The sequence below is a fragment of the Zonotrichia leucophrys genome, chromosome 25 (assembly GCF_028769735.1).
Source record: "Zonotrichia leucophrys gambelii isolate GWCS_2022_RI chromosome 25, RI_Zleu_2.0, whole genome shotgun sequence".
In the NCBI taxonomy this organism is placed as follows: Eukaryota; Metazoa; Chordata; class Aves; order Passeriformes; family Passerellidae; genus Zonotrichia; species Zonotrichia leucophrys.
In genome coordinates this window covers 3,075,905-3,102,316 of record NC_088194.1, presented here as the reverse complement: position 1 = coordinate 3,102,316, position 26,412 = coordinate 3,075,905, and the positions used below count along the sequence as shown (strand labels likewise).

Genomic DNA, 26,412 nt, shown 5'->3' with positions numbered 1-26,412 from the left:
TGCTCACTGATTTTAGGGACACCCCCCACTAGCACACCCCAGGGTGCTCCAAGTCCCATCCAACACAGCCTTGTGTTGTGGTTGAGACGGAGACAATACAAAGCAACTCTCCATTTTCAGAAGGCTTCAAACCATTTTGATTACACCATGCATGCCTTTTATACATTCTTACAAAACTTATAAAATACAATTTTGTCACGAGAGACAAACAAAGTGCTCATTGGAACAGGCAGTTGCAGATTTCTCTCATTTCTCCTTCTTTCTTTCTTGATTTCTGTGTCAACAACCATGATAGAAAATCCTTTCAGGCTTGAACACAGATCCTCTTCTCAAACTTCTCTCTGGCTCACAGAAATCGCTGTAAAACCTTTCCCACAGCCTTGCACACTTCCAGTGTCCCTGCTCATTGCCCTCACTCACAGATGAGTTTCTCCAGCAGGTTTCCAGCCATGTGCTCCCGCCAGGACAAGGACCAGTGCCACCAGCAGGAACGTTCCTGCTGCCACAGCGGTGGATCCGGTTGCCACGGGAGCAGTGGATCTGGTTGCCATGGGAGCAGTGGTGGATCCGGTTGCCACGGGAGCAGTGGTGGATCCGGTTGCCAAAGGAGCAGCGGATCTGGTTGCCATGGGAGCAGTGGTGGATCCGGTTGTCATGGTAGCAGTGGTGGGTCTGGCTGCCGTGGAAGCAGTGGCGGATCTGGTTGCCATGGAAGCAGTGGCGGATCTGGTTGCCATGGCAGCAGCGGATCTGGTTGCCATGGCAGCAGCGGATCTGGTTGCCATGGGAGCAGTGGGGGATCCTGCCATGGGAGGCCACAGGAGTGCCAGCAGCAAATCTACCAAGTGTCCTCAAACATGAAGTGATCGCCCCACCTGCTGCAGGTGATCCACAGGAGTGCCCTGGATCCTGTGCCACGTTCTGAGAGCTTTGCATGCACCCAGGAATTTCCAATTCCCAAGGACAATGTGTCCTTCCCCTCCCCTGGTGTGTCCTGTAACCTATCCTGAGCTTGTCTGTGGCTGCTGAAATAAACGCTTTGCTCAGCCGGCACTGTTGTGTGTGGATCAGTCTGTGACTTCATTTGAGCCATCACAATCCATAATTTCCAAGATGTTTTGAACCAAAGAGTCCTATAGACAAAAAATTTCCTGTTTTTTTGCCATTTGTCCCCAAAATGCCGCCCCTGAGGAAGGTACCTCTGTGTGCTGGTGGCAAACCCCCAGCCAGCCTTTCTAGAAACGCTGTGCCCAGCCCTGCCCGAGCTCTGGGTTGTGCCAGGGGCGTTGCTCGATGGTTACGCAATGAGCAGCTAAATTTCTTCTCAGCTTGTAATTAAAACGAATTGGGAAATTTATTGCTCCGGTATTGCCATTCATGAAATGGATGTTACCGTGATAAGATTGTTCTCGAGTGCGTCAGGAGGATCAGAAATTTCTGGCATTGCTGAAAAGGGTGCAGGCAGCAGCTCACTCCCTGTTTTTGGAGCAGGGATGGCTCGGGAAGGCTCTTGGTCCAAATTTGGGGTTTGCCTTGAGCCCCCCATCTCAAAACTCAAGGCACATCAAAATGTAGAAGTGCCCATTGTTAACAAACCCAGAGCAATTAAAACACGGGGAAATGAACACAGGGAGATGCCAAGAGCCAAAAATTCCTTGGAGTGTTTTTTTCCCCAGAGGTCATTGACCACATTTCCGCTGAGGCCAGAACAAAACTCAATTGAAGAGCAGCGACCAAACCCAGGCACATTTTGTCCTGACACTGTCCTAGATCATGGCAGGAGTTTAGCAACACAAAAGAATCTTCAGGTTGCTCACCTGGTTCATTCACCTGCCCTGTCCTCCCAAATTTCCCAAAATCCTTCATTTTCGGTACCAGCAAATGTGGATGGGGTTTGGATGGAAGGAACCACTCAGTCTCCATCTCCATAAAATCAACATGGACAATGACAAATCAAAGGCAGGAGAGCTTGGGAGGAAGGAAAATATTTCCCACCCAGTGTTTTCCAAGCCTTTCCACACTAATAAAACCACTGTCCAGATGGGAAAATCCAGATTTCAGCCTTTTTTCGCTTTCTTTTTAACGATTGCAACGTCTTCCATAATCAGTGACAGAAAAGAGGCAAACAAGCTCCATGCTCCTAAAGAATTCCCAGCCCACGCAGCAGAAAGGTACAGGGAGTATCCCAAATCATTGCCTCTCATGAGTTCTCCGTGTGGGGCTGAGCATCCGGGATTTGCTGGCCAATTAGGAGCTAATTGGGGATCAGGGGAAATGCAAAAAGGGCGTTCCTGCAGCTCTGGAGAAAGTCACAGGGGTCTGCCAGTTGTCCACAACTGTGTGTGGCCGAGGGCTCCTCCTCCTCTTCCTCTTCCCCCTCCTCCTCTTCCTCCTCCTCCAGCAGCACCAGAGCCGCTCACCTGGAATAAAACCATGGATTCATTCCCAGGTTGAGGCTCAACCATATAATTAAGCACCTTGCTAATCCTGGATCATTACCCAGGGCAGGGCTTATTCCTTCCAAAAATAAGAATTCCAGCTGCTTGAGGTCTTGGCAATGGCAGGAAACCTTGGAGTTTCCTCATCGCCTCACCGTGTTTTGATCAGTTTTAAGAGGAATGAGCCAAAGGTGATTCCAGGCAAATCCTAAAATCCCTGAGGTTGGAAAAGCCCTCAAAGGCCATCCAGTCCAAGCTGTGCCCATCTTATCCCAAACCCAGAGGGTCATGGCCAGGCCTTCCTTGGACACCTCCAGGTGACTCCAAACCCCTTTTCCAAGGCCTGGCTGCCCTTTTCAGGAAAAAACTCCTCCTGATTCCAACCTTACCCTCCTGTCAGAGTTGTGCAGGGTCAGAAATTCCCCCTGAGCCCCCTTTTCTCCAGGCTGGGCTCCCCCAGTTCCCTCAGGAGTTCTCCAGCTCCATTCCCTTCTCTGGAACCACTCCAGCCCCTCTTGCCGTGCATGCCCACAGCGCTGGACATTCCCCTCACCATCCCCAGCACGCAGGGAATTCCTGCTAAATCAGAGTTTTCTCCTTTCCCAAAGCTGTTTTTGCCACTTCAGGGCCCATTTTGGTTTTTGGGGGAGTTGCAGGCCCAGAGAACCTCAGGACATCCTGGAGGGAAGTTGTGGTTTGGGGATGAGACATCTTCCGACATCTTCTCCCCCTGAACCTGAATCACTCATGGGGTGTGATCGACACCAAACCTGACCTGGGGAAACCGGGGCCACCCACGGCTCCCCCAGCCCAGCCCTGCACAGCAATTAAAGCTCTGTGGACAGGAAAGGCGACCTACAAGGAGAGGCAATCCCAGTGTGCATCAGGTGAGTCACCCCAGGAGCCCCAGAAATGGGGAGGGCAAAAAGAAACAAAAAAAAATTAAAAAGCCACCGGCGAATTAAATGAACGGGACAGGGAGGGGCTTCTCCATGTGGGGTGTGCAGAGAGGGTATAAAAGTGCTGCTGTCCCCAAAAGCCTCATTGCCTCTCATCCTTCTTCATCCCTTCGTGCACGAGCAGCCTCAGGTAAGAGCCGGGGGGCTCCAGAGCCATCGCGGGGGTGAGTTTGGGTCCCCAGATCTGGAACGGGGCTGGGATTTGTTCTGGGGTAGATGAGGAGGGAGCCCAGGGGTTCAGAGGGAGCAGAAGTGGGGATGTGGAAGGAGGGTCTGGGGTCTCGGCTCTGGTTTTGGAAAGCCAGGCATGGCTTCCAAACTTCCCATCTTTGGTGGGACAATGCCAGGGAGGAGAACAATCCAGAAAGGTGGGATCTGGCTGGGACTGGGACAAGGAACACTGGGATTCCTTTTCCCAGTCCAGCCAGAGAGGGTCTGGGGTCCTGGCTCTGATTTTGGAAACCCAGGCATGGCCTGAGTGTCCCCATCACCTTGGGTGGGACAATGCCAGGGGGGAAAGGATCCAGAAATGTGGGATCTGGCTGGGACAATGCCAGAGGGGAAAAGGATCTAGAAATTTGGGATGTGGCTGGGACAGGGAGGGTCTGGGGTCTTGGCTCTGATTTTGGGAAGTCTGGGTGTCCCCAACGCCTTCAGTGGGACAATGCCAGGGAGGAAAATGATCCAAAAATGTGGGATCTGGCTGGGACTGGGAAAAGGAACACCAGGATTCCAGAAATGTGGGATCTGGCTGGGACTGGGAAAAGGAACACCAGGATTCCAGAAATGTGGGATCTGGCTGGGACTGGGAAAAGGAACATCAGGATTCCAGAAATGTGGGATCTGGCTGGGACTGGGAAAAGGAACACCTGGATTCCAGAAATGTGGGATCTGGCTGGGACTGGGACAAGGAACACCAGGATTCCAGAAATGTGGGATCTGGCTGGGACTGGGAAAAGGAACACCCGGATTCCAGAAATGTGGGATCTGGCTGGGACTGGGAAAAGGAACACCAGGATTCCAGAAATGTGGGATCTGGCTGGGACTGGGAAAAGGAACACCCAGATTCCTGCTGCCTGGAAGGGCAGGAGCAGGAAGGACAAACCCCTGCCAGCTGCTGTGTCCCCACAGGTGACCCAGCACAGCGCCATGTGCTCCCGCCAGGACAAGGACCAGTGCCACCGGCAGCAGCGCCAGAGCAGCGGCGGCTGTCACAGTTCCAGCGGTGGTGGCTGTCACAGCTCCGGCGGTGGCGGCTGTCACAGCTCCGGTGGCAGCTCTGGGGGCTGTCACAGCTCCGGTGGTGGTGGCTGTCACAGTTCTGGTGGTGGTGGCTGTCACAGCTCAGGCGGTGGCGGCTGTCACAGCTCTGGTGGCTCCAGCTGCCACGGGAAGCCGCAGATGCCGGTCCAGCAGCAGCAGCAGCAGCAGCAGGTGCCGCAGATGCCGCAGCAGAAGATGAAGTGACAGCGTGGCCATCGCCTTGTCCCAGCTCTGGCAGCAAATGTCACATGGGGAACCCATCCCTGTCACCTTCCCAGGGGTCCCGAAGTCACCCCGGTGCCCTCCAGAGCCTGGCAAGGGCTGGGCTGTGCCCAATAAAGAGTCACATTCTCTAAATCCTGCTGGTGTTGGTGTCTCCTTGCACTCCAGAGGCTGGGAGGCAGCCCAGGATGGGGTTTTGGGGCTGGGATGTTCTCCAGAATCAAGGACACAACCCAGGATGGGGTTTTAGGGCTGGAAGGTTCTCCAGGGATGGGGATACAGCCCAGGATGGGGTTTTGGGGCTGGGATGTTCTCCAGAATCAGCCCAGGATGGGGTTTTGGGGCTGGGATGTTCTCCAGAATCAAGGACACAACCCAGGATGGGGTTTTAGGGCTGGAAGGTTCTCTAGAACCAGGGAAGCAGCCCAGGATGGGGTTTTAGGGCTGGGATGTTCTCCAGAATCAGGAACACAGCCCAGGATGGGGTTTTAGGGCTGGGATGGACTCCAGAGCCAGCCCAGGATGGGGTTTTGGGACTGGGATGTTCTCCAGAATCAAGGACACAACCCAGGATGGGGTTTTAGGGCTGGAAGGTTCTCTAGAACCAGGGAAGCAGCCCAGGATGGGTTTTGGGGCTGGGATGTTCTCCAGAATCAGGAACACAGCCCAGGATGGGGTTTTAGGGCTGGGATGGACTCCAGAGCCAGTCCAGGATGGGGTTTTAGGGGTGGGATCTTCTCCAGAACCAGGATGGGCTTTTGGGGCTGGGATGTCCTCCAGAACATGCCCAAGATGGGTTTTTGGGGCTGGGATGTTCTCCAGAACCAAGGACACAGTCCAGGATGGGGTTTGGGCATGGGATCTTCTCCAGAATCAGGGATACAGCCCAGGATGGGGTTTTAGGGCTGGGAGGTTCTCCAGAACCAGTCCAGGATGGGGTTTTAGGGTTGGGATCTTCTCTAGAGTCAGACCAGGATGGGGTTTTAGGGCTGGGATGTTCTCCAGAACCAAGGATACAGCCCAGGATGAGGTTTTAGGGCTGGGAGGCTCCTAAAATCCAGGCAGGCACCAGGTTGGATGGTTTTTATTGGGTTTTTGTGGTGGTACAACCGTTTATGTGAGAAAGGGGACAGTAAGCAGGGAAAAAACACCTTTGGGATATTTACAGTGCAGAAAAATCTCTCTGAAAATCCACCTCCCTGAGGTGCATTTTTGGTGTGTCTACCCCCCAAAAGCACATGGGAATTCTGCTGTTGACTCCAAATGAGCTGGAGATGAGCTCCCAACAAAAATGAACTTTTCATTTTCCCCCAGGAATTGCCACTCTGGGTTCGTTATTTCTGTACAGGCTGATATCAAATAATCAAATAATTAGCAGGGATTTTTTTCATTTTTTCCCTGTTAATAACCGGGGTGATGGGGCTGAGATTTCAGCAGGGTTGAGATTTTTTGCTTTTTATGAGGAAAAAAAAGAGAAAATCTGCCCCAACCACCCCCTCCAAGCCTTCAAAGCTGCATTTTTAAAGCACCCCGAGGAGACACCACTGGAGTATGGGGACCAAAAGGAGACCTGGGGATATTTTTGCCTCATGGAGGTAAATTGGTGGAGCTGGGCTTGGTCCTCACTCGTCCCAGGATGTTCCTGGCTTGGAAGGAGGAGCAGGACAAGCCTGGAAGGAGATCCCAGCATCGGAGCAATCCTATGGAAAAGGAGGAAAACCAACAGGAGGGGGGTTCACCCACAAAACCTGGCAGGACTCGAATCCCTCCCTCCAGCCCACTCTGATTGGTGCCCAATTACTGCTCAGGGTTAATTAGAGCTGATTAAACGCCCTGCAGAGCCCAGCTCCTGCTCCATCCCACCCTCCCCGCTGGGCTGGGCTCACCACCATGACCACACCTCGTCACCTGCAGGTGACACCGGGCTCTGTCCCCACCTTAGGAGGTGTCCCACGGGTGACATCACCCTGGTGTCCCTCACCTGCTCCCTCCACGTGCCAGGAGCAGCAGAGAGCCCTCAGTAGATGCAGGGTTTGGTGGGACCCCTCTCCTTGTTCATGGGCTCCGTGTCGGGCTCCGAGGGCCGTGGGATGGCTCTGTACTTGCTGCTCGGGGACCTCTGAGGGGACACACGAGCCTGTCAGCCCTTCCCGAGGTGGGGCAGGGTCAGGACCCCTCAGCCCGAGGTGCTGGAGGGGCCCAAACCCGTCCAAACAGGGCTACAGAGCTGGAGATGCCCCTGTAGGAAAAGGGGAAGGGGCACGGGAGCTCTGCAGGGAAAACCCCAAAAGAGGAGAGACCCCAACCCAGCCCGGGATGTGGGGTGGATGCCCCAAATGCCCCAAAATACCCCAGAAGGCAGAGGGCGATGTGGTGACAGCAGGAACGACCTCCCCTGGTGGCTGCAGCGTCCCCAGGGCTCAAATCCCAAATTTTGGGCGCCCCAACTGCCCATGGGGAGTGCCCAGATGTGGGTGCCCATCCTGCCTCTCTGTCCCTGCAGTTCCTGAGGAAAAGTCTCTCTCCAGCTTCCCTGGAGCCCCTGCAGATCCTGGAGGGGCTCTGGGGTCTCAACATTCCCAACATTCCCAACATTCCCAGCCTGGATCCATCAGGAAAGGTCTCCAGTCCCTTTATCACCTTTGTGGTCTCCTCTGGACTGGCTCCAACAATTCCAGGTCCCTTTCCCAGCCTCTTTTCCCCCTCCAGCCCCTGCTGTTACCTTGACAGGAACGAATTCCTGCTGGATCAGCTTCTTGAACTCGCTCCTGCTGAAGGTCTCCGATTTCCTGCCCTTCCTGGCGTTGCCCTGGGAGCTCTGCATCATGTCAGTGATGGCTTTGATGAACCTGGACATGGCTCCGGTCCTGGAGAGGAGCAGAACCCGAGGCCACAGACGCTGTCAGGGTGGCAGAAAAATCCCCCCAAAGATCCCTCCCAAAAACCCCAAATATCCCATCCAAAAATCCCAAACACCCCTTTCAATAATCCCAAACATCCCTTCCAAAAACCCCAAATATCCCTTCCAAAAACCACAAACATCCAATAATCCCAAATATCCCTTCCAATGATCCTAAACATCCCTTCCAAAATCCCAAATTTCCCTTCCAAAAACCCCAAACATCCCACCTCAGCCTTCCTGCGATTGATTTCACCAGAGATGAAAAGAAACTTTCCTTTCCCAGCTTCTCTTAGGACTTTCCCCTCGATTCCCCTCATTTTTTCCACTTTCCCTGCCTCAATTAGAGGGAAGCTGCTCCCAGGCACTTGTGGGGTGAATGAATCAGCTCCTGCAGGTGCCCAAAGGAGCTGATCCCATCCTGCCGCGGGCTAAAACCGGTTCTAAGGCAGCCCCGCTAACACAAAAGCTCATTTCAAACACAAAAATTCATTTTAAAGGCAAAAAGAAGCCATGGAGCCTCACCTGGATCTGCACCGGGAGTGGCGGGAGAGGCTTGGAGAAGCCCCGGGCAGGATCAGGGTGGGAGGAGGAGGAGGAGGAGGAGGAGGAGAAGGAGGAGAAGATTCCTTCTGGTCAGTCCTGTTCTCTTCACAGGGAGCCTCCCTCATTCTCCTGTGCTCCCAGGATGTTTACGGCACACCTGGAGAGGTGGATGTAGGTCAGGGACAAAGCACCTCCTTGGGTGTCCAAAAAACGCCCTTCTCACATAAAATTCTGCATTTCTCATCCCCTAAATGGGGCTTTTTCTTCTACAACACAAGGGGTTTGTGGGTTTGGCAGTGGTGGCATGGTGGGGACACCTGGGGACCACTGTGGGGTCCTGCCCTGATGGGTCTGGGATCAGGATGGGATCCTGTCCTGATGGATCTGGGATCACCACGGGATCCTGTCCTGATGGATCTGGGACCAGGCTCTGATCCTGTCCTGATGGATCTGGGATCACCATGGGATCCTGTCCCAATGGATCCAGGGTCAGGATGTGATCTTGTCCTGATGGATCTGGGACCAGGTTCAGGCTCTGATCCTTCCCTGATGGAACCAGCACCAGGACCAGGCTCTCATCCTGCCCTGGTGGAACCGTGGTCAGGTTCTGATCCTGCTCCAATGGAGCCAGGACCTGGATCCGGTTTTGATCCTGCCCTGATGGATCTGGGATCAGAGACCAGGACCATCCTGCCCCAATGGAGCCGTGCCCAGGACCAGACTTTGATCCTGCCCTGATGGAGCCAGGACCAGGCTCAGGGTCTGACCCTGCCAAGGACCAGGCTCTGATCCTGCCCCAATGGAGCCAGGACCAGGCTCAGGTTCTGATCCTGCCCAGGACCAGGCTCTGATCCTGCCCTGATGGAACCAGGACCAGGGTCAGGTTCTGATCCTGCCCTGATGGAACCAGGACCAGGCTCAGGTTCTGACCCTGCCCAGGACCAGGCTCTGATCCTGCCCTGATGGAACCAGGACCAGGCTCTGATCCCTCCCCAGGACCCGGCAAAGGCTCAGGGGCTCAGCCGCTCCCAGCCCAGCTCCTTCTGCTCCCGGAGGAGCCGTGGGGCTGCCAAAATCCCTCCCCTGCCCAGGGCGTGCCCCTCTCGGGCTCCAAGATCTCTCGATATGAGCTGATCTCTCTCCCCATCTCCCCACGGCTGGGACAGGAGGAGCTGCAGAGCCACCCACGCTCCTCGGTGGGTTGGAAATGGGCTCAAGCCAAGGGCTGGAGCCAAATTTTCCTTCCCCAGCAGGATGAGGCAAGAGGCTGCGAGTCCCTGCAGGTCCCTGGATGCTTTTGGGGCAGCTGCAGCAGCTCTGGCTGCCCTCCCTCTTTGGGAACTCCCAGAGCTTTTGTGGGATTTTTTGGGATTCCCTTCAGGGCTGGGTTTGGGGCATCACTGTGGGGGTACCAGTTGTGGGTTTCTCTGGGTCTGGATTGAAGGCATTTGGGACAGTAATTTGTGTTTGGACTCAAGTGTTCATTATTGTGTTTATTATTTCTCATCAGTTAAACAATCTCAGAACTGTGAGTTTGGCAGTTTTTCATTAGGAGGCACAAAATGGCCAACAATCTCTTGTTCCAAGGTTTTTTAAGACCAAACTATCCAATTAAGAACTGACACCCAAATTATTTCCCCTTTTAACCCAATAACTGATCCCAATATGGATTTTTCCGCCCAATTACAAAATGCCACCCAAACCCATGAAGAAGAAGCATGAAGAAGAAATTCAGGAGGACACTTTGTGCCCTCCATCTTGCATACTAAAAATCCCAAAAATTCAACTTCTCACCAAGTGATCCTCCTACACTGCTCTCTATAATTTCACACTTTTGTGGCTTCCAGTCTATTTTGAAGTTTAGGGAATTTCTCCACGGATGAGGGTCAAAGTCAGCGCTCCCCTGGCGGTGGCAGCTCAGGCAGGACCTGGTGGCCTCTGCAAGTGTCACATCCTGGCGATGTCACATCCCAGCAGGTGGCAGCAGGAGCCCGGGCTCGCCTCTGAATGCCAGTCTTGCAGGGGATTATTAAAATTATATCTTATTAGGGGATTATTAGTAAAAATAAATTAATAAATATTATTTATAATTGTATGATATTATATTATAATATATTATATTATATCATATTATATTATATCATATCATAATAGCATATCATATAATATATAATATATTATATATAATATATAATATATAATATTTAATATATAATATATCATATATCATATATCATATATCATATATCATATATAATACATAATACATAATACATAATATATATTTTATATAGTATAATATATTATAAATTATATAGTACATAGCACATAGTATATAGCATATATTATATTGATATAATATGTTATAAATTAATTTAATATATAATATATAATATATTAATCTAATATTGCATTATATTATATTTTAATATAATGTACAATATATTAATATAGTATATTAATATAATATGGTCTATGAATATAATATAGCACATTATTATATACTATTATATTATACATAATATGGTAATATTATATATAAAATATATAAATATAATAATGTATATAATGTAATATATTATATATTATCATATAAATAATATCATTTATTAGTAGTATTTATTTTTATTATTATTATTTATTAAATTTTAAAATTAATTTTAAAAGTAAATCTTTAAAATAAACATTTTAAAAACACCTCATTTTTGGGGGGGCACAGAGCTGAGGACTCCCTGCTCCTGCAGGAGCTTTGACCTGGTTAGGAGGAATTTGGCATTTTGGATGTCAATACCACCTCCAGAGGAAGCTGAAGCAACCTGAGGGTGAAGCAAACCAGGGGAGGTCTTGTGTTAATTGTGTCTGGTGTTAATTAATTGCGTCTTGCTTCAGCTCTTGCTGCTTTGGGGAAGTTTCCGGAAGGTTCCTTTCCGGATCTGGGCGGTTTCAGGGTTTTGAGTCACCCTTGGGAAATCAGCTCTGGTGGTTTCTGCCCCAAAAAGGCTTTGGGCAGCTCCCAGCCAGCTTTTCCCTCTGAAAAGCAGCTAATTATTAACTAATTAACCTTTTTGGGGTGTTCTGGGTGAGGGATTGGTGTTCTTTCACCTTCTTGTCCACAAATAAGTTTTTAAGCCCAACACTTAAAGTGCCCATCACCATCTCTGCAGCAAAAATACCCCAAAAAGGGTTTTTCTGCAAATAATATTGCTCATCCTTCCTCCCAGCTCCTGCCCACCACCAGAGCTCAGCCTTGGGACATCTGTGCAGAATTTCCAAAAAAATGTGGTTTTTTTCCAGTTAGAAATGCAAAAATCTGTCAAATCCTGGGTGCCCAGCAGTTGCTGGGGTGAATCCCAAATTTCCAGTCCCAAAGGTGAGAAAGGAGAGAAAAAACCCAGAAAAAAACCACAGAGACACCGGAGAGCTTCAGAAATCTTTATTTGGCAGCAAAACCACGACGCTGGGAGGAAGAGGAGGAGGAGAGGGAGGATTTTAAGGCAGGATTCAGCTCTGGAAGCTTCTCCAAGCTCCAGGATTTTGCTCGGAGGGGCGGCCTCAGTGGTGGTGCTGGTGCTGGTGCTGGTGCTGGTGGTCCTCCACCTCGTGCAGGTGCTCATGGGTGGCACAGGTGACACGGGTGACCAGCAGCATCATCTCCCCAAAGTTGATCTGGGCGTCCTTGTTGACGTCCAGGTCCTTCATGATCTGGTCGATGGTGGCCTTGTTCTTCACGTGCTGTGAAGGAGAAGGAGGGGACAAAGTGAGGGCAAAATCTCCTTGTTTTATCCCTGGGTGGACAAAATTTCCCTTTGGCTTTAGGAAGGTGAGTTCCAAATCAAAATTTGGGGTTTTGGGTTTTTTTTTGTGGTGTGGCTTCCAGGAGGAAAATGAGATTTTGGGCTGATTTTTGCAGAGAAGGGGATGAGGGTTCCTTCACGGAGAACGTTTGGGACGGGGTGGTTGGGCAGGAGAGCAGAGCAAGAGTTTCTCCCCTGGGTAGACAAAATTTCCCTTTGGCTTTAGGAAGGTGAGTTCCAAACAAAAAAAAATTGGTGTTTTGGGAGTGTTTGGGGTGTGGCTTCCAGGAGGAAAAGGAGATTTTGGGCTGAATTTTGCAGAGAAAGAGATGAGAGCTGTGGGGTTTCCTTCATGGAGAACATTTGGGATGGGGTGGTTGGACAGGAGAGCAGAGCAGGAAGGGGGTGAACCCAAACTCTGGGGACAATCCAACACCTCACCTTCAGGTAATTGGCCAGCTGCTTGTCAATCATCATCTTGAGCTCCTTCTTGGTCAGGGTGTCCCTGTCGCCCTCGCGGCGCGAGTACTGGTGGAAGACGTCGATGATGGCGTCCATGGCCTTCTCCAGCTCCGACAGCTGCTCCTGGCTCTGCTGGCCCTGCAGGAGAAATGGTCACTCAGAATGTCCAGGAGAATCTGGGATAAGCGAGCTGGATCCAGGAAAATCTGGGATAATTGAGCTGGATCCAAGAAAATCTGGGATAACTGGGCTGGATCCAGGAGAATCTGGGGAGAAACGTTCCTTTCTGGAGCTGTTGGGGGCTGAAGGACCTCCTTCTCTAAGGAAGCTGAAGGAGAAAATCTGGGGAGGAACTGTCCAGTTTTGGAACTGTTTGAGTTTTCTCCAAGGAGGGTGAAGGACCTGGCAGGCTCTGTGCTCCTACAGATGAGAGCTCAGAGATGATTTGGCCCCAAAATGGACCTGGTTTGAGGTTGGTTCTGCTGATAAACCAACCAGAGAAGGTGATAATGCCCCAAAAAACACAGAGCAGGTGATAACACCCCAAAACCCTCAGTGGGGACACAGAGAAGGTGACAACACCCGAAAATCCTCTGTGGGGACACAGAGAAGGTGACAACACCACAAAACCCTCTGTAGGGACACAGAGAAGGTGACAACACCACAAAACCCTCTGTAGGGACACAGAGAAGGTGGCAACACCCAAAAACCCTCAGTGGGGACACAGAGCAGGAGATCTGACATCCAGGAGCCTCTTTGGTGGCCAGGAACCTCTTCCAGGAGCAAACCTCTCTCCTCACAGGTTCTGGAGATGGTTTTGCCCAGCCAGGACCTCGGGTGGAGATGAAGAGAAGCTCCCTAAGGATCCTCACACTTCAGATGACCTGGAAAAGAGCACAGACACCCCAAATGTCCCCCTGTACTTGCCTTGCTCATCTTGTCACCTCAGCGATGTCCCCTGGGGCGGCTGCGGGGCCGATGTCACCTCGGTGTCTCTTATAGCCCAGCCGTGAGGTGTCCCCATTGTGAAATGTCCCCATCCCGTTCCTGGCTGGCCCCACAAGGCCCCAGGGATTGCTCAAGGCTCCGGAAAGTTCCCTAAAAGGGGCTCTGTGGGTTTTCCTGCAAGCTCGGGGTGTCACCGGCTCAGGTGGGGGTGGCACTGTCCCCTCACCTGCTGGGATTTGCCACCAGCTCTGGGCAAAATTCCCTTCCTTTGTGGATTTTTCCATATTTGGGATTTTTCCACTTTTGGGATTTTCCACATTTGGGATTCTTCCACATTTGGGATTTTTCCACATTTGGGATTTTTCCACATTTTGGATTCTTCCACATTTTGGATTCTTCCACATCTGAAACTTTTCCACATTTTGGATTCTTCCACATCTGAAACTTTTCCACATTTGGGATTGTTTCACATTTGGGATTCTTCCATATCTGAGACTTTTCCACAACTGGGGTTTTTTCCACATCTGGGATTTTTCCACATTTGTGATTTTTTCCCACATTTTCCTCCTTTCCAGGGCTGTTTGCTGATGCCAGAGGGTGAAGATCACCCCCTGCCCTTCTCGTCCCCAAATCATCCCCACCCTTGGTCCATCCCAGTGTCCCAGGACTTGCCAAAAACCTCCAAAATCACCGAGCCCGACCTTTGACCCTTCACCAGAGCAGAACACCAGGTGCCACCCGCTCCTGGCTGTGTCACACAGGGCACAGGTGGCACCAGGGCCGTCCCCAGCCTGCGGCAACCATCTGTCCATGAAAGACAATCCGGGCGTGTTCCCGGCCTGGCCCAGCTCCAGGAGCTCCGTTCCATCCGTGCCAAGGGTGGTTTGTCCCCACCCCAGGTGTGCCCTGAGCTGCAGAGCCCAGGTGTGGCTCAAAGGTGAATTTTTATTTCGCTTTTCAGGGCTCTGTCCCGGATTTTGTGGCTTCTTTTGTGGTGTTGTTTTTTCTCGGCCTGGCAGAGGCCCAGCGCGGGCCTGGCAGCTCCGAGCTGCCAAGTTGGGGAGCAAAATGAGATTTTCCAGCGTTTCCTCATCAAAATGAGCTGCTTGCTGACTCAGAACTCTCGTCTGGGGTTTGTTTGACCTGCCCAGCTCGTGTTGGTCTCGTCATGGTTCGTCTCAGGTTGGTCTTTGGTCTCCTGGTTCTGGAGGACAAAACAAGGCCTAGGCCGAGTTCAGGAGCTCCTTTCAGCAGGAATTTCCTCCTGGAAATGGCAACCAAATCATGAAGGTTTGGAGTCGCCATCCCTGGAGGTGTCCAAGGAAGGACTGGACATTGGTCTGAGTGACCAGATGGGGACAGGCCACAGGCTGGACATTGGATGTTGGTGACCAGGTGGGGACAGGCCACAGGTTGGACATTGCTCTGGGTGACCAGGTAGGGACAAGTCAGAGGTTGGACATTGATCTGGGTGACCAGGTGGGGACATTGGTCAGGGTGACCAGGTGGGGACAGGTCACAGGTTGGACACTGGTGACCACGTGGGGACAGGTTAGAGGTTGGACATTGGTCTGGGTGACCAGGTGGGAACAGGTCACGGGTTGGACTCCATCTTGGAGGTCTTTCCCAAGTGAAAGGACCCCAGGATTCCATCCCCAGCCCCCAGCCCTGGCTGCTGGGCTGCTCTGCTTTCACAACAGGCAGGTTCTGCTGCAGAACAAGACATTTGGGGACATCGGGGACATTTCACAACAGGGGTGTCCGGAGGCGGCCACGGTGTTGCAGAATTTTGGTGCAACTTCAGGAAACCTCCTTGGGTCACTATGGTCACCCTGGACGTGCCAGGGGGACAAGGATGGGGGACAGGGGGTTCCAAGGTGGTCTGAGCCAGGTGTGACCCCCAGGTGTGAGTGGTCAGTGGTCACTGAGGTGCTCGGGGACAAGGGGCAGTGCTGAGGGTCACAGGGACGGGTGCTGGCACCACTTCGGTGGCTCTGAGGTGTCCTTGCAGAAGAACTTCCCTGTCCAGCTGTCCCCAAGTCCCAAGCTCGGCCAAGGATCCATGAACTGGAGCAGAAACAGCTCAGGATCTGCTGGGAGGTGCCCAGGGACCCACAGGAACACCCTGAGTTGCAAAAAGTTGCAAAATTCTTTCAAAACTCACTTTTAGTAGCAGGAGAGTGGCTGGTGTGGGGAAAGGGAGCAGCAACTTTGTCCCATCGGGGTCCATATCCCAGCACCCCAATACCCCAACTTCCCAAATCCCAAATTGTCATCAAGCAGAGCATTCCCAGTGCCTGAGATGCAGGATTTGGGATTTGGGGTGTTTGGGTGTTTCCTCAGATCCCAGATTTGGGATTTTGGGTGTTTGGGTGTTTCCTCAGATCCAAGATTTGGAATTTTGGATGTTTGGGTGTTTCCTCAGATCCAAGATTTGGAATTTTGGATGTTTGGGTGTTGCAGTTTTGAGATATGGAAGTGTCTGGACTCCACATCTCTCCCAGAATGGCAGAAAACCATCATTAATCCAAATATCACAATATTAAAAAATATTAAAATCATCCTGAAATCCCAATATCCCAAACCACAGGATTTTGGGCACTGGGAACATTTTGCTTCATGAGGATTTTTTGGCAAAAACCGTCGCTTCAGGTGACCCCACCCACCCATCTCTGTCCCTCCTCCCACCCCTATGATGGACAAGGAAAACCTCAGAGAACTTCAAGTGCTGCTCTTTATTGTGCCATGGGGCTGCTCCACGCGGGCAGGGAGCAGCCAGAACCCGACTCCCCAAGCTTCCCTCTCCCATTTTTCCGTGCCACGCTCAATCCTTGTCGGGCCCGCAGCGCTCGGAGCCGTGGCTGATGCGGTGGGCGTCGTCGGCCAGCTTGCTCAGCACGATGGTGAACTCCTCAAAACTCAGCTCCTTGTCCTTGTTCAGGTCGGTCTCCTGGAAGAGCTTCTCCAAGTAGCCAGCTCGGTTCCTGTCCTAAATTTGGGGACACCAGGAGGGGTCATGTCCCTGTCCAAATTCCACTTCCAGGATCCTTCCCTGCCCTGGGAAGGGTTTGGGAGCTGCAGGATGTCCCAACCCTCCTCTACCTCACCCTTAGCCCCAAATTAAACCCCAGAGGGGACAGGATTTTGTCCCAAAGTCCTGTGGTTGGGGACACAGCGGCTTTTAGGAGAAATCCATTGGATAAGGCCAATTTTGGGAGAAATCAGTTGGATCAGCCCGATTTTTGGAGCAATCCATTGGACCAGGCCAATTTTAGGAGAAATCAATTGGATCAGGCCAGATTTGGGAGAAATCCATTGGATAAGGCCAATTTTGGGAGAAATCCATTGGATCACACCAATTTTGAGAGAAATCAATTGGATCAGGTCAATTTTAGGAGAAATCCATTGGATCACACCAATTTTGAGAGAAATCAAGTGGATCAGGTCAATTTTAGGAGAAATCCATTGGATCAGGTCAATTTTGGGAGAAATCCATTGGATCACACCAATTTTGAGAGAAATCAATTGGATCAGGTCAATTTTAGGAGAAATCCATTGGATCACACCAATTTTGAGAGAAATCAATTGGATCAGGTCAATTTTAGGAGAAATCCATTGGATCACACCAATTTTGAGAGAAATCAATTGGATCAGGTCAATTTTAGGAGAAATCCATTGGATCAGGTCAATTTTAGGAGAAATCCATTGGATCGAGCCAATTTTGGGAATCACCAACAATGAACTGGCACCACTTTCCGACTTATTGAGAGGAGACCGCAACATTAGAAGTTCTCCCAAAATTGATGAAAATGGCAAAGATTTCACCATTTATCTGCCATTGAAAAGAGAATCTTTTGACTGGGCATTACGAAAACCAGAAAAATTACAAATTGCATCCCTGGACTGTTCAGGCGCGAGTTTAATTCACTTTCCAGCACCACACACGTGGAATCTTTGGATTGGGCATTGCAAAAGCCAGAAGAATTTTAAATTGCAGTTTGGACAGTGTCTGTCTGATTCACTTCCTACCACCACAAACCGTAGGGGTGACCCCAAACTGGGCGTGACAGAAACCCCCCGTCCCCCAGGAGCTCCTGAACCCCATCCCCATGGGTTTGTCCCTCGGGCACTCACGCAGGTCTGCAGGAAGGACGGCGCCTGCTCCTTCAGCAGCGTGGTGAAGTCGCTCATGCTCAGGAGGTCTATCTCACCCTGGCGGATGCTGTACTGGTGGAACAGGTCCACCACGGTCTGCAGGGCCTTCTCCAGGGTGCAATTCCCTGGGAACTGCTGGCTCCCGGCGTGGCTGTGGGTGCTGGTGGACATGGCTGAGCTCTGGAGGGATCTGCAGGGGTTGGGGACAAAAATCAGCGGGATCTGCACCTGAGCCTGGGGGCACCTGAAGCTCCTTGGTGTGGAGGAGAAAATGAGGGGATTTGGGGATGGTGCTCCAGTTTGTCTTTGTCTCCAGGTGTGTAGGAAGCAGCTTGTTCCAACACACCTGGAGACCTTTCTCAGGTGAGGGAAGAAGGGTCAGGCCAGTGGGGACGTTTAAGACACAGAATTAGTGGTTCCTCCACCAAAATCCCATTAATTCGTCCTCATTTTTCAACCCAAACCAGCCTCCTGCTCTACCCTGAGGAGAACCCATCACCCTGAGCTGATGGATCCCAAACTGCTTCTCCCTCATCCTTTTCCCTGCAAGGACCATCCTTGTCCTACTCACCCTGGGTCTCCGAGGAGGGTTTGGATCCGTCAGTGTGACCCAGGAGCCTGGAACAGCCTTTTTATACCTGTCTGAGGTCCTGTTTCATCAGAGCTGGTGACACACCTGCCACAAGCATCGGCTTGAGTTCACATTTCCCGCACCTGGAAATTGCCAGGTGGGAACCCCTGAGCCCCTCCCGGCCTCATTCCTCTGCTTCAAGTTCCTGGTTGCACCCACCAGGCTTTGGAAATGTTGTCCTTGGCCCCTCCATCACCTCTGACAGGGCTCAGGGAGGGGAAAAACCCCGGCTTGGTCACACCTCCGTGTCGAGGGCAAGGCCTTTCGGGCAGAAGTTGCCAAAACTTGGGGAGTTTTGCAACACAGCGAAAAATTTGCACATTTTCCTTCTGCTGGGCTGTTGCACATGGAAACAGGGATGACTTTGTCCCCTGGGTGAGTTTTTAATGTGATTTCTGTTTTCTGCAACGCCAACGGGTTGGGCGCTGCCCAAGACAAAGCAGCATCTGTTTTTTATAACTTGTTTTCCAGAATATTTTCCATTGTTTTCCACTTGTACTCTGCTCTCATTCCAGAGATTTTCTGGAGGAAACTGGGCACAAAACCAGGAGAAAACCCAAGGCCGGGGTCTCTTCTGGCTGGTGAAGGAACTGCTGCATGTTTTGCAATTGTCACCTCTGTGTCACCCATGTTAAGGACAAGGACAAGCAGATTTAAAATCAGACAATGAGAAGGTTTAAAAATCAGACAATGAGAAGATTTAAAATTGGACCATGAGAAGGTTTAAAATCGGACAATGAGATTTAAATTTGGACCATGAGAAGATTTAAAATCAGACAATGAGAAGATTTAAAATTAGACAATGAGAAGGTTTAAAAATCAGACAATTAGAAGGTTTCAAATCAGACAATTAGAAGATTTAAAATTAGACAATGAGAAGGCTTCAAATCAGACAATGGGTAGGAGGAAGAGGGAAGGACCAGCCGAACCAGGGGTGCCCGTTCCTGTTTGAGGATGCTCCTGTGTCCCCGGGGCATTGCACGGAATTATTCCGGTATCCCTGACTCACTGCATTGTTCTTTTGGTTTCCCGCTCCTGCTCCTTGCAGGCTGGCACCCATCCCAAGCTGGGATGTCACATTGGAGTGTCACCCATCCCAAACTGGGATCCCAAATTGGAGGGTCACCCATCCCAAACTGGAGTGTCATCCACCCCAAACTGGGATCCCAAATTGGAGTGTCACTGATCCCAAATAGGATTGTCACCCACCCCAAACTGGAGTGTCACCTCCCCAAAATTGAGATCCCAAATTGGAGTGTCACTCACCCCAAACTGGAGTGCCACCCGCCCCAAATTGGGATCCCATGTTGGATTGTTATTGATCCCAAATTTAAGTGTCAAATTGGAATGTCACTCACCCCAAATTTGAGTGTCAACCATCCCAAACCGGAGCGTCATCCACCCAAACTGGGATGTCAAATTGGAGTGTCACCCATCCTAAATTGGAGTGTTATTGATCCCAAACTGGGATGTCACCCACCCCAAACTGGGATCCCAAACTGGAGTGTCACCCATCCCAAAATGGGATCTCAAATTTGAGTGTCACCCACCCCAAATTGGAGTGTCACTGATCCCAAACTGGGATCCCAAACTGGAGTGTCACCCACCCCAAACTGGAGTGTCACCCACCCCAAACTGGAGTGTCACCCACCCCAAATTGCCCCCTCGTCCCCCAGCTGGCAGGGAAATCCTCTGGTGCTCTTGTGCGCCTCCCACACTCAGCCCCTTTCCCAATTTCCCCAGTTTTTCCCTAAAACCTGTGGGGGAGCAGCTGGCGATGCCCAGCCCTGCAAGGACAGCGGTGCCCGAGTGACACGGGGGTGACAATTTTTGCCTCAAGGGATGAGGGTGGCACCCCAAATTCAGAGCTGTCCTTTGTCACCGAGGTGCCACCCAAACCCCACAGGGACAGGCCCTGGTTTGGGCTGATGTTGGAGCCTCCTCAGCCTGGGGGTTCCTCACTCAGTGTCCCCTCACTGATGGGTCCTGGAGCTCTTGTCCCCTCCTGTTTCAGCCCTCAGGAGCCCACGGTGGCTTTTAGGTGTGTGGTGACCTGGGGGATGTGTCCCAAAGCATGAAAGGTTTGGCTGGTTCTGCAGTGGCAGCTCCCAGGATGGAGCCCCCAGAGCCCCTTGGTCTCATGCTTTGCTCTGCTGGGGCTGCTGGACTGTTTTGGGGTCACAAAAACATCTCGCACATGCCTGGGAGGTGGCACCCTTGGGATCTGGTGTCCCTGGGATGTGACACTCTTGGGATGTGGCACCCCCAGGATGTGGCACCCCCAGTTCCAGGGCTGGATCTTTGCAGAGACCTGAGGAAGGACCCCCTGACTTGTGTTCCACCTCTGGCACTTCCTAGAGCTTCACCCTCAGATCTGACACCCTCCAGGAGCCCACTCACCCTGTGCTGCCCACTGAGAACCCCCCAAAACCTTGTCCTGACTCTGCCCAGAACAATGTCCCCCCCGTGCCAATCTCTCCTCCCCATTGCTTTTCCCCTTCAGTCTGGGTTTAATCACGGGCTGAGCCTTGTCCCTCCCCACAGACCCCAGGGCACGGAACACGGATGGGTTTGGTGCTCAAAGGAAGGGATTTTATTTCAATGACACCAAGCAGAAGCAGGTGACAAAGGTTTGGTTCCAGACAAGAGGGACGCAGAGTCCCATGGCTCGGCCACCGTGGGAGATGGTTCCATTTCAGCGACGGTGGCTGTGCCCATGCCCGTGGTCATGCCCGTGGTCGTGGCCATGCCCGTGGTCATGGCCATGCCCGTGGTCGTGGCCATGCCCGTGGTCGTGGCCATGGTCACCACCAGGGCCCTGGTGGGACCTGTTGTGGGCATCAATGGCCACGAGGCTCAGCGTGGTCAGGAACTCGGTGAACTTGAGGCGGCCGTCGTGGTTGGCGTCGGCTTTGGTGAAGAGCTGCTTGATGTAGTTGTCCGTGGTCGTTTTGGGCTGTGGGGGAAGCAGAGTCAGTTTGGGGTCACTCACCCTCACCCAGCAAGGGCTGAACCCCAAAAAATCCTCCCTCTCTTTGGGAGGGTCCCAGGATAAAGTTCTGGAATGTTCTGCCCGGGGAGATGGTGGAATCACCATCCCTGGATGTGTCTAAACAAGCCTGGATGTGGCACTGGGTGCCAGGGTTGAGTTGAGGGGTTGGGGCTGGGTTGGGCTCGATGATCCTGAAGGTCTCCTCCAACCAACCCAGTGATCCTGGGAATTTTGTGAACCACCCCCATCCCCAAGCCCAAAGATGAGCTGTGAGCGCCCCAATCCAGCGGGAGGTGTCCCTGCCCAGCATCCCCGGAATGAGAGGATCTCCCAGGCCCGTTCCCATCCATCCCATCCCATCGTTCCCATCCCATTGATCCCATATCATACCATCCCATCCCATCGATCCCACCCCATCCCATTGATCCCATCCCATCCCATCCCATCAATCGCATCCCAACCTATCCCATCCCATTGATCCCATCCCATCCCATCCCATTCCGATCCCATCAACTCCATGATCTCCATCCTACATCCCATTGATTCCCTATCAATCCATCCCATCCTATCCCATTGATCCATCATCTCATCATCCATCCATTGATCCCATCCAATCCCATCCCATCCCATGGATCCATCCCATCCATCTGGATCCCATCCCATGATCCATCCCATCAATCCATCCCATCCCATTGATCCATCCCATCCCATCCCATCCCATCCCATCCTATCCCACTGATCCCATCCCATCCTGTCAATCCCATCCCATCGATCCCACCCCACTGATCCCCCATCCCGGGCTCTCACCGGCACCGTGTTCTTCAGGAAGGGCTCGGCCGTCTCCTTGAGCAGCCTGGAGAACTCCCCCAGGCTCAGGTAGTCGTCCACGGGGCGCCGTGCCGCGTACCGGTGGTAGACGTTGACGGCGCATTCCAGCGCCAGCTCCAGGTCGGTTTTCATCCTGCCGGGAAAGGGACAAAACGGCAAAACATCGAAGGGAACCCAGACCCGGGGACTCACCAGGAAGGATCTGCTCACCTCGGAGGAGGTCTGGGCTCTGCAGAGGGAGGAGAAGGAGGATTGGTGGTGCCAAGCTGGGGATGGCACCTTTTATACCCTCCCGGAGCTGCCAGGAGCTCCAGGAGTTGTGCAAGGCAAGGAGCACGCCCAGGTGAGGATTTCGGGCTCCTCACCCCATCCAGGAACTGTTATCCAGGGAGGGGAAGCCCCAAACTTGTCAGGCAAAAACAAGGAAACGCCAAAAATTGCATCAGGGGGTCAGAGATGGCGTTTTCTGGAATGTTCCACAAGTGTTTGATGGAGGAGGAATTTCTCTGGGTGAGGGTCTCCAGCTGAAACTGGTTTTATCCACGGGGGACCTTGGTTTGTCACCGATGTTTTTGGTGAATTTGGCTGCAGGACAGGAGTTGGATTAAGCCTTTTTCTGACTCACAGATGGGGCAAGTGAGAGGTGTTTGAAAAACTTTGATTTCATTTTGTCAGGCTTTGAAAATTCTTCACCAGTTCACAGACAGGTATCAGGGGTGGGCAGCACATCCCGCCCTTCCAGGAGGACATTTCCCTAGATCCAAGGGACAAATCCTGCTGGGTGAAACTCTGCCTTCCAATCCTTTTGGAAGCCCCAAACTCATCAGGCAAAAAACAAGGAAACGCCAAAAATTGCACCAGGGGGTCAGGGATGGCGTTTTCTGGAATGTTCCACAAGAGTTTGATGGAGATGATGGAGGAGGAATTTCTCTGGGTGAGGGTCTCCAGTGGGATGATGCTGGCTTTACCCAGGTGGTTTGTCACCGATGTTTTTTGGTGAATTTGGCTGCTGGACAGGAGTTTGATTAAGCCATTTTCTGACTCGCAGATGGGGCAACTGAGAGGCGTTTGAAAAACTTTAATTTCATTTTGTTTGGCTTTGAAAATTCACTTCCCACTTCCCAATTCACATCCCACCACTCCACGAGGACATTTCTCTGGATCCAGGGGACAATCCTGCCATGTGGAACTCTTCCAGGGACATTTCCCTGGATCCAGGGACTCGCAGCTCGGATGGATGTGACTCTTCCAGCAGTCTGAGGCCACTTCCCAGCAGCTGGAATTGCCCAAGGATAACCCAGGGCATCACCCCCAACTCTTCCCCCAGGTTTGGAGCCCCCTCATTGCTCCCAGTGGAGCCCCCCCAGTATTCCCAGTATTCCCAGTATTCCCAGTATTCCCAGTGTTCCCAGTATTCCCAGAATGAGCTGCAGAACCCCAAATGTCTGGAGGGGGGGTGGTGAGGAGCCTCCACCCCGTGTGGTCACGGAGATTTTGGGAAGTGACGATGACAGCGGTGGTGAAACACCTCCCGCCAGGCTCCTCATCCCAGAAACCGCTGCCAGAAAAACCCAAAATTGCAAAAGAGGGAGGCAAAGGGACGGGGTTTGGGATGGGGACGGGCGCGTCCTCTACGGGAAGGGGACGCCCGTGGGCTGGGCAGAGGGACACGGGGACACACACGGGTGACACAGCAGGGACACGGGGACACGGCAGGGACACGGGTTCAGACAGGCCTGGGGATGGCAGAGGGTGTGGCTGGGCCATGGGGACAGGGACGAGGACAGGTGAGTGCCATGGGGACAGGTGAGTGCCATGGGGACAGGGACAAGGACAGGTGAGTGCCATGAGGACAGGCGAGTGCCATGGGGACAGGTGAGTGCCATGGGGACAGGGACAAGGACAGGTGAGTGCCATGAGGACAGGTGAGTGCCATGGGGACAGGTGAGTGCCATGGGGACAGGGACAAGGACAGGTGAGTGCCATGAGGACAGGTGAGTGCCATGGGGACGGGAGAGGGCATGGCTGGGCCACCTGGCAAGGGAGACAAGGACAGGTGAGTGTCATGGGGACAGGAGGGGACAAGGACAGGTGAGTGCCCAGGGCTGGGCAGAGGGACACGGGGACACACACGGGTGACACAGCAGGGACACGGGGACACGGCAGGGACACGGGTTCAGACAGGCCTGGGGATGGCAGAGGGTGTGGCTGGGCCATGGGGACAGGGATGAGGACAGGTGAGTGCCATGAGGACAGGTGAGTGCCATGGGGACAGGGACAAGGACAGGTGAGTGCCATGGGGACAGGAGAGGGCATGGCTGGGCCACCTGGCAAGGGAGACAAGGACAGGTGAGTGCCATGGGGATGGCAGAGGGCAGGGCTGGGCCATGGGGACAAGGACAGGTGAGTGCCATGGCGACAGGAGGGGGACAAGGACAGGTGAGTGCCATGGGGATGGCAGAGGGCATGGCTGGGCCATGGGGACAAGGACAGGTGAGTGCCATGGGGACAGGGACAAGGACAGGTGAGTGCCATGGGGATGGCAGAGGGCATGGCTGGGCCATGGGGACAAGGACAGGTGAGTGCCATGGGGACAGGAGGGGGACAAGGACAGACAGGAGTTGATCCCTGTCAGGGGACAAGGATTTAGGGTGGATCCCTTACAGGGGGATTGATCCAGGGTGGATTCCCATTAAGGGGATGGATTTAGGGTGGGTTCCCACGAGGGAGATGAATTCAGGATGGATCCCTGTGGGCAGCATCATTCCACCTTCAGATGGCCACAGGTGAGGTTTGGGATTTTGGGGTTCCCTCTCACCCGCCCAGGGGTACAGGGTGGGGGTTCAGCCCCATTCTCTGGGGGTTCACTGACTCTGACAGGCTGGAGAATTTTTTTTCCCCTAAATTTTAGAATCCCAGAGGTCAGAAAAGCTCCAAGATCACCACCCAGGTGTGCCCGACCCCCACCTGCCCACCCAGACCAACATCCAGGTGTTCCTCAGGGTTCCTCACTCCAACCCACCCCGGGCATCCCTTCCAAGGCCCTTTCCAGGAGGAAATTCCAGCCCATGCCCCCCCTGGCACAGCCTGAGGCCGTTCCCTCTCCTCCTGTCCCTTTGTGGCAGCGCTGAAGGCGGTGGAGGGGGCACAACCACATCTGGAAGGGGCGTGTGGCACATCTGGAAGGGGCACGGCCACATCTGGAAGGGGCACGGCCACATCTGGAGCAGCAGCGCGACCAAGGGAGGAGAAAGGGCAGAGGGGGAGGAACCGGGACGGGCTTGGCCCGGAGCACCGGGAAGTGGCGCCTCCGCACGGCCGCACCCCGGGCAGGAACGCGGCAGAAATCCCGGAGCACCGGGGATGGGGAGGCGACAATCGCGACATCCGCGGGGCGGTGGGTGAGGGACAGGGCCCGAACCGGATCAATTCCAGCTCGCAGCTGTTCCCGAACCGGATCAATCCCAGTTCGCAGCTGTTCCCGAACCGGATCAATCCCAGCTCGCAGCTGTTCCCGCAGCCCTGAGGGACGGGAGCGGCTCCGGGAGGAGCGGCCGGGCCGGGCTGAGTCAGCCCCGATGCGGCTGCCGGGGAGCGGCCCCGGGGGGGTTCCTGAGGCCTCGGGGTGCAGGATCCAACCCGGGCTGAACCAGAACCGGAACCAGAGACAGAACCAGAAACAGAAACAGAATCAGAGCCAGAACCAGAATCAGAATCAGAATCAGAACCAGCCTGGGAACGGCCCCAGGGGAGTTCTCGAGGCCCCGGGGGTGCAGCATCAACTCTGGGCCGAACCAGAAGCAGAGCCAGAACCAGAGGCAGAACCAGAGCTAGAAACAGCCAGAACCAGAGCCAGGGCAGAGACAGGACCAGAACCAGAACCAGAACCAGAACCAGAACCAGAACCAGAACCAGAACCAGAACCAGAACCAGTCAGAATTAAAACCAGAGCCAGAATCAGAGCCAGAACCAGCCTGGGAGCGGCCTGTGGGGAGGAGATTCCTGAGGCCTTGGGGATGCAGAATCCACACCGGGCTGAACCAGAACCAGAATCAGAGCCAGAACCAGAATTAGAACCAACTCCAGGGCCAAAATCAGAACCAGAACCAAAACCAGCCTGGCATCACCCCCAGCTTCCCCCAGCCTGGGCAGAACCAGAATCACAACCTGAACCAGAACCAGAACCAGAGCCAGAACTAAAACCAGAACCAACCCGGCATCACCCCCACCTTCCCTCACCCCAGCCATAGATACCCCCGGGGAGGGCAAAACCCC

The 26,412-nt window shown here is 52.9% G+C and overlaps 5 protein-coding genes across 5 annotated transcripts; 2 read left to right on the top strand and 3 right to left on the bottom strand.

Annotated features, from left to right (window-relative positions):
- The first annotated feature begins 449 nt into the window (after positions 1 to 449).
- Positions 450 to 866, top strand: LOC135457680 (sericin-1-like). The gene has a single exon (XM_064732390.1). The coding sequence runs from the start codon at positions 450 to 452 to the stop codon at positions 864 to 866; it is 417 nt and encodes a 138-aa protein (XP_064588460.1).
- Positions 867 to 4,546: 3,680 nt separating this feature from the next.
- On the top strand, positions 4,547 to 4,864 carry LOC135457571 (loricrin-like). Its single transcript, XM_064732279.1, has one exon. The coding sequence runs from the start codon at positions 4,547 to 4,549 to the stop codon at positions 4,862 to 4,864; it is 318 nt and encodes a 105-aa protein (XP_064588349.1).
- Positions 4,865 to 11,747: 6,883 nt separating this feature from the next.
- Positions 11,748 to 12,730, bottom strand: LOC135457612 (protein MRP-126-like; the record flags this gene model as incomplete). Its single annotated transcript, XM_064732318.1, has 2 exons — positions 11,748 to 12,059; positions 12,563 to 12,730. Coding segments are annotated over 2 exons (348 nt in total), but the record flags the coding sequence as incomplete, so codon positions are not given.
- A 3,625-nt stretch (positions 12,731 to 16,355) lies between these two features.
- LOC135457570 (protein S100-A7-like) lies at positions 16,356 to 17,857 on the bottom strand. Its single transcript, XM_064732278.1, has 2 exons — positions 17,666 to 17,857; positions 16,356 to 16,520 (listed from the first exon to the last, which is right to left on the bottom strand). The coding sequence occupies exons 1-2, from the start codon at positions 17,855 to 17,857 to the stop codon at positions 16,356 to 16,358; spliced, it is 357 nt and encodes a 118-aa protein (XP_064588348.1).
- Positions 17,858 to 21,012: 3,155 nt separating this feature from the next.
- Positions 21,013 to 22,269, bottom strand: LOC135457678 (protein S100-A9-like). Its single transcript, XM_064732387.1, has 2 exons — positions 22,117 to 22,269; positions 21,013 to 21,273 (listed from the first exon to the last, which is right to left on the bottom strand). Exons 1-2 carry the CDS (start codon positions 22,267 to 22,269, stop codon positions 21,013 to 21,015), a joined length of 414 nt encoding a protein of 137 aa, XP_064588457.1.
- Between the last annotated feature and the right edge of the window lie 4,143 nt (positions 22,270 to 26,412).

Excerpts from the sequence above, each read along its gene's own strand:
- LOC135457680 (XM_064732390.1), top strand. The coding sequence starts at position 450 with ATGTGCTCCCGCCAGGACAAGGACCAGTGCCACCAGCAGGAACGTTCC.
- LOC135457571 (XM_064732279.1), top strand. The coding sequence starts at position 4,547 with ATGTGCTCCCGCCAGGACAAGGACCAGTGCCACCGGCAGCAGCGCCAG.
- LOC135457570 (XM_064732278.1), bottom strand. The coding sequence starts at position 17,857 with ATGTCCACCAGCACCCACAGCCACGCCGGGAGCCAGCAGTTCCCAGGG. Across the intron at positions 16,521-17,665 it reads CGTCCTTCCTGCAGACCTGC|GACAGGAACCGAGCTGGCTA; the intron begins GTGAGTGCCCGA and ends CCCCAAATTTAG.
- LOC135457678 (XM_064732387.1), bottom strand. The coding sequence starts at position 22,269 with ATGAAAACCGACCTGGAGCTGGCGCTGGAATGCGCCGTCAACGTCTAC. Across the intron at positions 21,274-22,116 it reads TCCTGAAGAACACGGTGCCG|CCCAAAACGACCACGGACAA; the intron begins GTGAGAGCCCGG and ends CTTCCCCCACAG.